The sequence below is a fragment of the Doryrhamphus excisus genome, chromosome 7 (genome assembly GCF_030265055.1).
Source record: "Doryrhamphus excisus isolate RoL2022-K1 chromosome 7, RoL_Dexc_1.0, whole genome shotgun sequence".
Classification (NCBI taxonomy): Eukaryota; Metazoa; Chordata; class Actinopteri; order Syngnathiformes; family Syngnathidae; genus Doryrhamphus; species Doryrhamphus excisus.
The window spans coordinates 18023372-18035496 of NC_080472.1; the positions used below are offsets into that span (position 1 = coordinate 18023372).

The following is a 12125-nucleotide window of genomic DNA, read 5'->3' on the forward strand; positions in this document are numbered from 1 at the left end:
TTAAAAAAAGAGCATCCACATTTATTTACCAGTATCATACTAGCATGGTATGCAAGATACATTATACGTATCATTATTTGTATTTTATTTTTGCAGAAAACCCGCTAAATCAAAATGGACGTGAATGGTTCGAAGAGATTGTGAGTAAATTTTTATTTTGTGTGTTTTTTTTGCTTTATTTTTACATTGCTTTCACAATGCAGTACATGTTTGTTTTCTCCTGTCTCCTGTAGAGTGAGGCATCATTTTTTATTGTGCGATCTTTGGTGACGCCACACTTCCTGGTTGGCTTGTCGTGACGTTGCCGGGCAGAACCGAGTGAAGCCGAGCCATTCCGGAATTTTGGCCCCATCTCCCCGCCCCTTCCCCCGCCTTGTTCTCCAGCCCCCTGCCCTACGTCCTCCTCCCCCTTAGCCCAGCTACGCTAACAGCTCCCCTGCAGCAGCAGCAGCAGCGGCGGCAGCAGCACGGCGAGCAAACACAACACACTGACAGCTGCGACTGACTCACAACCGAGGGGGTCAAAGATGGAGCACAGGGACGCGGATTTCAACATCATGCTGGCGACGGATTCCTACAAGGTACCGGTGTTGGCGGGGAGGAGACACTGTAGGGCTGATGGATGAGGGGTGCATTGAGCCAATGTGGTTCCACCATCAGTCCCAAGGCCGTCGCACTGATTCAAACAGGCCGAGAAATAGCTTGAATGGAGCTGTGAAGCATTGCTCAATCACCCGCAAAAGCACCGAGCTAGCTTTGCTGGGCTCACTGGACAAATGAGCTAGCATTCTCGCTTCCGCGGCAGCCAATGGGGAGGATGGATGTTCCAAAGCTAACATTGTTAGCATCTAGCTAGCAAGCGCTCCATTGGGTTGTCTGCTTCACTGCATTCAAGGGGCAAAGTCTCACTCGGGAGGTAAACAGGCTTATTATTATTATCCCTTAACAGAGCCAGCCATTGTTCGGTGGAGATTAAACGTAAGGGGAAAATGAAAAGTTGAAATGTATTTGACCTTCGCGACATAGCTACGTTGTATGGGTGCCAGGTGCTACATGTCATCATAGTAGTGTGCGTATGGTGTACAAGGCCGAGAATTACAATTATTTGTATTGTATTTTTTATATATAAAGAATGAGGTTTTGCTAAATGACCGTACAGTACAGACGGGATGGTTGTTAGGCTAGTTGCCATGATGAACAGTGGTCACGTGACTGGACTGTCACCGCTGTAATTTAATAATTGCAATTTTTCAGAATCAGAAATTGTTTGCCAGGTATGACCAAACACATACTAGGAATTTGTTTTGGTGAAGTAGGTGCAGACACATCTATTAAAAATGAAAATAGAAAATATACAGCAATTTAATTATTTAAAATTATAATTAAATTATAATTAATTAAAAATTATAATTTAAAAAAATATAATTTTTAAATTATAATTATAATTTAAAAAAATATATAATTTTTAAATTATAATTAAAAAATATATAATTTTTAAATTATACTCTATTATTGAAAACGTGTTATTAAATCTAGTTTGCGATTATTGTATTCCCAGCCATTTTCTATGCCACTTGACCACAGGGCTAGAATTTACACTCATCTTCAATTTTATGTCTACCATTAAGCTCACATGCATGTTTTTGGGATGTGTACCTGAAGAAAACCTGCACAAGAACTGGGAGAGCATGCAGACTTAACCTGCATCTCCAGACTGAAGCCACAATGATAACCGCCAGGTCGCCGTACCGTGCAACACTAATATACGGCAGACATTAGTATGCGGTGTCGTGTAGGTGTTTTCAAAGTGTGAAGTGACAAAAAAAAAAAAAATCCTGCGTAGCTAAATTTGCTCATGTCAGGCAAACAAACACTACAAACCCCCCAAATATATCCGCATAAAATCACTTTTTTGGGGAGTAGGTTTGACCCCCAATGTGTTATTTACTGAGGCGAGGCTCAACATATGTACTAAATTACAGCACTGCCCCCGAATGCAGGCATGCAATTGAAAAAGAGACCCTTTCTACACCCCTAGCTGTGTGGTGCCTATTGTTTGGAAGCATACACAATGAGGAGGGGGGGTGGGGACTTTTGACATTTAGATAATGGAGACTGTCCCCCTACTGGAGCTCATTTCGACCCCTGAAGTCACTCTAATCTCATTCTTATTGCACCGAGATTTGTGTTTATGATTACTACTAGGCAATAGAGAGCGTGTGTGCGCCGTGACACGTCCGCTAGTGAATGTCTTGACTCTATTTTGAGTCCTTGAAAGGACACTGACGGGGGGGTCAAATAAGCTGAGTTGGTGGCTGACATTTATCTTACCTCTGGCTTGTCTATGCAGATTACAGAAGAAAGGCGTAGTTCTAATTTTAACTTGATTATTAGAAAACATCCTGGCAGGAATTCCTGTGGAAAATCTGCTCAGTGTATCAAGTTTTTGTCGTGATACGTCGCACAGTTGTTACACCAGGGGTCGATTTAATCCTTAAATCCCTCTATTGATGTAATGACTGGAACACAATTACTATGTACAGTATTAATATCTGTGTCCATATAAGGCCTTAGCACTCCGTGTGCCTGTCCTTATTGTAACATTTTAGCCTAATCTTAAATGTTTGTCACATTCAGTCAGCAGTGGGTGTGTTTTTTTGCAACATTGAATCGCGCAGTTGTGCAAGTTCAAGATAAAGCACACCTCAAGATTAGTCACAAGGGTCACACAAAGTATCTTCCATAATAATCAGCTGTATATTGCTACATTCACTATACATGAATGACCCTTTGTGTATGTGTATGTGTATGTGTGTGTGTGTGTGTGTGTGTGTGTGTGTGTGTACAGGTAACACATTACAAACAGTACCCCCCCAACACAAGTAAAGTCTACTCCTATTTTGAGTGCCGTGAGAAGAGGACGGATCCTGGGAAAAGCAGGAAGGTCAAATATGACAAGACGGTGTTCTATGGTCTACAGTACATCTTGCACAAATATCTTAAAGGTAAGTCATTCTTACTTAGCATGGACTGATACTGCATTATTATTATACGGTTATTTATACATTAAAAAAAAACACTTGAGTCAATGTGGACCTAAATTCTATTATTACAGTAATACTACATACAAAAACATCCTATTTAAAATAATATAATTAATTTTAATAACTAAATAAATATAAATGATGAATATAAATAAATGCAAAACAATAAAAAAAGATAATATTTTTAAAAATATATATTAAAAAAGAAAAAGATTTCATGGTCTCTCTTTTAAGAGGATTTCATGGTGTGGCAGCAAAGGTACACAGTGGAGGGGAGGAATGGGGGGGGGGTTAAGGGGACAAAAGCACAGCTGCTCTTTCACCCAATGGGAGCGCAGCGTCCCGCTCTTCCCCCTTCCTCCCCGCCTTCCAAGCAGGCTCAATGATTAACCTTTTTACCATTTGCATCCTTGATCCCTCAACAGCACAAAGATGGCTCTACATATTTAGGATTTGGGGTGGTGGTGGGGGGGTGACACATTTAGACGGGCAAGAATTGGTTTTCGAACATTATCATTCCTGTCTTGTAGTACTAATTTCTACCTAAAGAGGCAGCAGTGAGCCACAGACAACGATGCTGTCTCAGTAAATAAGCTGCTAAAAGGTGGAAATATAGAATATGAAGAATGTGTGTGAGAGGACAAAGAAACCCGTTGTTGTTGTGCATGGAACGTTTCTAATTGGATTGCAGTCGTGGCAAGTGAAACAGCATTCTTGTGTCTTCCGCTTCTTCTTATCTGTCCCCCCCCCCCCACACACACACTTCTCTTGTCCAGGAAAGGTAGTTACTCCTGAGAAGATCCAGGAGGCAAAGGAAGTGTACCGAGAACACTTCCAAGACGATGTTTTTAATGAAAAAGGGTGGAACTACATTTTGGAGGTATGAGACTGATACGGAATACGAGCTAAATGACTTGGATACAATAAAGCCTTTTTTTATTCATGTTGCTACATCTTTTGTGTCCTTGTGCAGAAATACAGTGGACACCTGCCCATAGAAATCAAGGCGGTGCCCGAAGGGAGCGTCATTCCTCGAGGGAACGTCCTGTTCACGGTGGAGAGCACAGATCCCGAATGCTATTGGCTCACCAACTGGGTGGAGGTACTTCCAGCAGACTTATTCTATGTCAGAGGTGACTGACTGAGGCGGAGACCACGTTCTTATTGGCCAGCAGCACAAAAATACAGCATAAAAACTCAATGTAAAGAGAACAAGTAGAAATATTAATGCCAATAACTAAAGCTAACGTCAAGATTTTACTTTAAATATATAGAACTACATTTTTTTGTAATTTTTTGACCCCAAAAATGATCAATATTGTATGGCCCCAGTATGTTGTAATTGATAAAAGCATAAAAGCTCAATGTAAAGAGAACAAGTAGAAATATTAATGCCAATAACTAAAGATAACGTCAAGATTTTACTTTAAATATATAGAACAACATTTTTTTGTAATTTTTTACCCCAAAAATTATCAATATTGCATGGCCCCAGTATGTGGTAATTGATAAAAGCATAAAAGCACAATGTAAAGAGAACAAGTAGAAATATTAATGCCAATAACTACAAATAACATCAAGATTTGACTTTAAATATATAGAACAACATTTTTTGGTAGTTTTTTACCCCAAAAATGATCAATGTTGCATGGCCCCAGTATGTGGTAATTGATAAAATCCTAAAAGCACAATGTAAAGGGAACAAGTAGAAATATTAATGCCAATAACTAAAGATAACATCAAGATCTGACTTTAAATATATAGATCTACATTTATTTGTAATTTTTTACCCCTAAAATAATCAATGTTGCATGGCCTGTTGCATGTGGTAATTGACTTTTTACCTCCTAATTTTGACATTCCTAGCTCATAATTATGACTTTGTCTTGTAATTTTGAGTGTTTCTCATAATTTTAACTTTTCCTCATTATAACTTTTTAGCAAATAATTATGACTTCCTATCATTTAGACTTTTATCTCATTATTATGACTTCTGATACAGGATTATGGCTTTTTATGTCACACTTTGGACGCCTAATTGTGTCTTTTCCCTGTTATTTAATTTTTTCATGTCATAATTATGACTTTGTTTTGTAATTTTGAGTGTTTCTCATAATTTTAACTTTTCCTCATTGTCTTTTTAGCATATAATTATGACTTCCCATCATTTAGACTTTTTATGTCATTATTATGACTTCTGATATCATGATTATGGCTTTTTATGTCACACTTAGGACTCCTAATTGTGTCTTTTCCCCGTTATTTAGTTTTTTAATGTCATAATTGTGAATTTGTCTTGTAATTTTGAGTGTTTCTCATAATTTTAACTTTCTCATTATAACTTTTTAGCATATAATTATGACTTCCCATCATTTAGACTTTTTATCTCATTATTATGACTTCTGATATCACAATGATGGCTTTTTTATGTCACACTTATGACTCATAATTGTGTCTTTTCCCCGTTATTTAATTTTTTTATGCCATAATTATGACTTTGTCTTGTAATTCTGAGTTTTTATCTCATAATTATGACTATATATTTTTTCTTTTGGTGGCGGAAACAAGCTTCCATAGTTTCCTACAGCCAAATGTGGTTATGTGTTTTGGAGACCAGGAATCTGGAGACTATCAGGGGACTCGATGGCTAATTGAAAAGAGGTGTTGGCTGGTGATTTACATGATGAGTAATTTAGCTATTATTAGCTATTTAGTGCTGAACAAGCAACAGAACTACAATGAATTGCAAGTACAGTCGTTCCTGTTGTTTCTCATAACCTCATCATAAAAGGAGATATGTTGGATCATAGGTCATCCACTGCTAACACACACACACACAAATCCCCACAGCTGGTATAAATACACACATCAACAACCGCTCACACACACTGGCTGGTAAAATTAGCTGTAGCATTGTGAACAAGGAGGTCCCACTCTGGTACGTGTTCTCCTTTGACATTCTCCTCTTCCCCATCGGCCATTTTTAGTTGTTCTGGAAACTCTCCATAAAGTTGTTCCTCTCTATGTGAGGATATTTCATCCTGGGTTAATTATTGGGTGAATCAAAACAATGCCGTTTTGTTTAGAAATGATGTGGGCATATCATGTTTACCCGCTTCCAAAGAAGTTAGCGACTTCTTTCTTTGACGTAATTCTGCCAACACAGACAAACAAACCCAAACTATGAAAAACAAACCCCTGCAGCCGAGATAACAAGCCAGCCTCGGCAACGACACGACACGACACTACACGACACGCAAGCTGGCGACCTTCACAACATGGCCAAATGGTGTGTCCACGGACGGCCGCTTGTTTGCACGGCACATTCTCCTCTGTTGGTCTGGCATGGATTAGGGAACATGGAGGAATGTCTTGTTGGTTTAGGGCAGGGCTCTTTAACATAACACATATCTGGACCCTCCCTCTTTTCCATCAGACCATCCTGGTACAGATCTGGTACCCCATCACCGTGGCGACCAACTCCAGGGAGCAGAAGAAGATCCTCGCCAAGTATCTCCTGGAGACATCCGGGAACTTGGAGGGACTGGACTACAAGCTACACGACTTTGGCTACAGGGGCGTCTCTTCCCAAGAGGTACTGATGATAAAAACAATATGCAAAACACATCGGGCTGCACGGCAGACGAGTGGTTAGCGCGCAGACCTCACAGCTAGGAGACCCGTGTTCAATTCCACCCTTGGCCATCTCTGTGTGGAGTTTGCTAGGTTAATTAGCGACTCCAAATTGTCCATAGGTATGAATGTGAGTGTGAATGGTTGTTTGTCTATATGTGCCCTGTGATTGGCTGGCCACCAGTCCAGGGTGTACCCCGCCTCTCGCCCGAAGACAGCTGGGATAGGCTCCAGCAACCCCCGCGACCCTTGTGAGGATAAGCGGCAGAAAATGAATGAATGAATAATATTTATATAACATATGATTATACAGGGCTGCACAGCGGGTGAGTGGTTAACGCACAGACCTCACAGCTAGGAGACCCGAGTTCAATCCCACCCTCAGCCATCTCTGTGTGGAGTTTGCATGTACTCCGGTTTCCTCCCACATTCCAAAAACATGCTAGGTTAATTAGCGACTCCAAATTGTCCATAGGTATGAATGTGAGTGTGAATGGTTGTTTGTCTATATGTGCCCTGTGATTGGCTGGCCACCAGTCCAGGGTGTACCCCGCCTCTCGCCCCAAGACAGCTGGGATAGGCTCCAGCACCCCCGCGACCCTTGTGAGGAAAAGTGGTAGAAAATTAATTAATTAATTAATTAAACACATCGTTATATCGTTTATCTACATTTTGCAGACTGCAGGCATTGGCGCCTCGGCTCACTTGGTCAATTTCAAGGGCACGGACACGGTTGCCGGCATCGGAGTCATTAAGAAGTACTACGGCACCAAGGACCCGGTCCCAGGCTTCTCCGTACCTGCTGCAGAACACAGGTACACAGTACACACGTTTTACCATCACAGTCTACTAACTGTACTACTCTGTGGTTGGAAAAAAAACCCAAAAGAAGACTATTTGCAGCCTGCAGTTTTTTATTGGCCCACGGCACATTGTAAAATTCCAATTAGATACTACTAATACTACTACTAATAATAAATAAAGCTATGTCATTAGCTGTAATATGTACTATAGATGTGATAAAAAATAAAGTAAACAATGAGAATGGGAATATGTTTGATGAAGTCATGAAAATACCAAGCAGCGTAAAATATAAGTTTGCAAAAAACATATAAACATAACCAAAAAACATACAAATCCAATACATTCAATAATACAACACACAAAGACCGCAAATGACTACACTTTCCACATTCCAGCCTTTTATCAAGCTTCACGCTGCGTTCGGTGTGGTCACAATATATCAACCCACATCTGCTATGCGTCCCCACTCCGCTCGCCATGTGTGTCTATTGGCTGGAGGGGAAGATTCCTGATTGGCTGTCGCTCGTGATGTCTGCTTTCCCTCCTGTGTACACACACACACACGCACACATGCTGTTGTTTTATGGCGGCGAGCCATTTACACCGTGCAGACGCATCCTCCTTGCCATCACTTCTGCTCCGACGCATCCTTCATTGCAGCGTGGGATGGGATGGTCACCATAGTAACACACATACACGCCCCAAAGCTAAGTCATCAATAAAGTAGTCTGGTTATGCTGTTTCTTGCATTTCTTAATCAAAACATAAATAGAAAGTAGCTGGTTCATCCAGTGGCGGCATGGTGGTCGAGTGGGTAGCGTGCAGACCTCACAGCGAGGAGACCAGGGTTCAATCCCACCCTCAGCCATCTCTGTGTGGAGTTTGCATGTTCTCCCCGTGCATGCGTGGGTTTTCTCCGGGTACTCCGGTTTCCTCCCACATTCCAAAAACATGCTAAGTTAATTGGTGACTCCAAATTGCCCATAGGTATGAATGTGAGTGTGAATGGTTGTTTGTCTATATGTGCCCTGTGATTGGCTGGCCACCAGTCCAGAGTGTACCCCGCCTCTCGCCCGAAGACAGCTGGGATAGGCTCCAGCACCCCCCGCGACCCTCCTGAGGAAAAGCGGTAGAAAATGAATGAATGAATGGTTCATCCAGTGGCGGCATGGTGGTCGAGTGGGTAGCGCGCAGACCTCACAGCTAGGAGACCAGGGTTCAATCCCACCCCCGGCCATCTCTGTGTGGAGTTTGCATGTTCTCCCCGTGCATGCGTGGGTTTTCTCCGGGCACTCCGGTTTCCTCCCACATTCCAAAAACATGCTAGGTTAATTGGCGACTCCAAATTGTCCATAGAAGACAGCTGGGATAGGCTCCAGCACCCCCGTGACCCTCGTGAGGAAAAGCGGCAGAAAATGAATTAATGAATGGTTCATCCAGTGCTGCCCTCTTGTGGACACGACAGAGCAACCTACGTTTTGTCTCGCCACAGCACCATCACAGCGTGGGGCAAGGACCACGAGAAAGACGCCTTCGAGCACATCATCAAGCAGTTCCCCGGCGTGCCCGTCTCCATTGTGAGTGACAGCTACGACATCTACAACGCCTGCGAGAAGATCTGGGGCGAGGACCTCCGCGGGCTCATCGAGACGCGCAGCGCCGATGCTCCGCTCGTTGTGCGGCCTGACTCGGGAAACCCACTGGATACAGTATTGAAGGTGTGTTCTTCTTCAAAAAAAAAATGTTTGAATTTGTCTTGATTAATTTGTCTTTAATTAACGTGAAGGTTTTGGAGATCCTGGGAAAGAAGTTCCCAACTGAGGAGAACTCCAAAGGCTTTAAGGTGCTGCCTCCTTATATTCGAGTCATCCAAGGGGACGGAGTGGACATTAACACACTACAGGAGGTACACACACACTCTTAAAATCCCGTTTCAGGATTTTTATTTCTTCTCTGACTGTTTTGTTTCATCTAACAGATAGTGGAGGGCATGAAAGAGCACAGGTGGTCCATCGAGAACGTTTCCTTCGGCTCCGGCGGGGCTCTGCTGCAGAAACTGACCCGAGATCTGCTCAACTGCTCCTTTAAATGCAGCTACGTGGTTACCAACGGACTCGGGGTGAGAACCAAGAAGCCCCGCCTGCAACGAAGACATATTGGTTGATTTTCGTGTTGTGCCGTGTGCTGCAGGTGAACGTGTTCAAGGACCCCGTGGCGGACCCCAACAAGAGGTCCAAGAAAGGCCGGCTGTCTCTGCACCGGACTCAAAGCGGGGAGTTTGTCACCCTGGAGGAGGGTAAAGGCGACTTGGAGGAGTATGGCGTGGTAAGTGGAACATATTTCTCATCATAAAGCCATTCTAGCCAATAAGACGCTTGACGTATAATATAATATAATAATATAAAAGTCGTTATTGAACATGTTTAATATAGCCGTGACTTCTTAATATCACCAAGAGGCTAAGCAAAGAAAACCCCTTCCAAAAGAATAATAATGTGCAAATAAATGGGGGAGGTTTTGTTTTTTTTAGCCGTCATGCCATTTATCTTCTTCTTGCTCCTCCCACTTTGCCGCCACGACCAGGACCTGCTGCACACAGTCTTCCAGAACGGCAAGATTGTGAGGACGTACACGTTTGACCAAGTCAGAGACAATGCCAAGCTCAAAGAGAGCGAGCTTGACGAGCTGCTGCACTGAGCACGCCCTTAAAAAAAGTCGCTCATGAGCGGATGAATGGATGAATGAGTGAATTCCCATCAACCTTTCACCTTCTTCGCCTCTTTGACGTCACACCCCCCCTTAAGAGTGGATATTACATCCTCCTTGAAACGTACTGACTCCCTTTAAAAAATAAAAAAAAATAGTTCACTTTGAGACGGGAAGAAGGAATGATAAAAAAAAATGAAGAATAAAAAGTGGGAAGGACGGATGACTTCAAGCTAGCTAAACCGGACGACTTGATTGGAGGAGAACATTCTCTGTTACCCTGAAGACTACAACATGAGGGGGAGGGGGTTGTTATGTGAAGCCACGCCCCTTAGAGGAATATTTTCATTTTGATAGCCAAATTATTACCAAAAAAAAAAAGGCCAAAATCTATTGAGTGGTGCGTAAATGTTTTGCACTATTAAAAAAAAAAAAAAAATAGCAGGAAGGTGTAGAGCGGCCATTATAGAGCATTCCCATCATTGAAACACATAATACTCTCCTAATATGACCAAGATGGAGAATTAATACATCGCACAAACTGTCTTCACTGGAATGAAGAGGATTCATTGAATGACTGTGTGTGTGTGTGTGTGTGTTTAATGTTGCTTTTGATGTGTGTGTGTGTTGTTCCTATATGCAAATTCAAAGTCTGGGATTGGATATTTCTTATTAGACTTGCAACATATTTATTGCAGAAGGAAGTTTGGAATATTTCCTTGGCGGTTTCCTTCGGCATCACTGCCTTAACGTTCCGACAATGGTGTACAGCAGGGGTGTCTGATATTTTAATAAGATCTATCCAAATTATTATTATTATTAATTATTAATGAGGTGTGTTATCAGATAATGACTCTATAGTGTAATGCTAGCCCTATAATGCTAGGGAAAGGTTTGGACACCCCTGGTGTAGGAGTCGATGACATCACAGGTGCTGGCGTTAACGCAAACTGAGCCCTGGTTACCCTGGCAACGCTTTTATCAGGCGGCTGCTTCTGTCCTCATGAGAATGTTATTTTTTCTATTTTACCTACATATATTATTTCGATATTTGATTAGATTTTTCACATCTTTTTTGTTATTTGTCACCAAATTCTCATGAGAACTTGCGAGGGCGTCCAGAGTGTAGGTCATGGGGGGCATTTGCGGCCTGCTGCTTTTTTTTTTTTTTTTTAATTACCCCAAATACAACTGAAAAGTTTCAATGTTGTATGAAATGTACTGTATTATTATATACCATTATAATACACCATCAGTAACTTAGATGCTCCCATGAACCTCGCCTACCTGTGATGTCACCCGCTCTGACCATCACACTCGATTCACGGCAACCTGAAGTAGCGTCGCACTGTTTTTTTTTTTTTTTTTTTTTGCTGTTCAAAAAAAACATCCATTTATTTCTACGATTTTTTTTTTTAGTCCAGTGTTGATTTTACCACTTTGATACTGTCTCTGTTCTTACCTCAGATGAATATTATTTTGTATATTGCAGTAAATATTCTTCTTGACAAACCACGCGGCCATACTGCCTTTCTCAATGTGTACATAAGACCATGACTTGGACTGAAAGCAGATGGGGGGAGAAACTACCATATTAGATTTGATTCTTTTTTTCTCATGTTTCTACCAGATAACATCCAAATCTGCTTGATTGATTGGAAGAGTGTGTGTGTGTGTGTGTGTGTGTGTGTGTGTGAGAGAGAGAGAGAGCGCTGTATCAAGGATGATAATTGTGAATTATTTCTTTTTCTACGTGTTGTTGACTTCCTCGTATGTATATGTTGATTGTCCCACATTCTCACCGCCGCTTTTAAACGGACTCACCTCGCTATCTTGTCGACAACACAGCGATTAAAGATGCCACCTGTCAGTTTGTCATTCATTTTTGTGGCTTTAAATGTACACCAAATACACACTAGTGGACATTTTCAAGTTAAA

The 12125-nt window shown here is 41.8% G+C and overlaps 1 protein-coding gene across 1 annotated transcript; it reads left to right on the top strand.

The window, feature by feature from the left end:
• Window positions 1-395: 395 nt before the first annotated feature.
• Window positions 396-12057, top strand: nampt1 (nicotinamide phosphoribosyltransferase 1). The gene is made up of 11 exons (XM_058078624.1): window positions 396-581; window positions 2849-3005; window positions 3821-3924; window positions 4018-4146; window positions 6481-6639; window positions 7356-7492; window positions 8974-9199; window positions 9268-9387; window positions 9460-9600; window positions 9672-9806; window positions 10065-12057. The coding sequence occupies exons 1-11, from the start codon at window positions 528-530 to the stop codon at window positions 10176-10178; spliced, it is 1476 nt and encodes a 491-aa protein (XP_057934607.1). The 5' UTR covers window positions 396-527; the 3' UTR covers window positions 10179-12057.
• The last annotated feature ends 68 nt before the right edge of the window (window positions 12058-12125 follow it).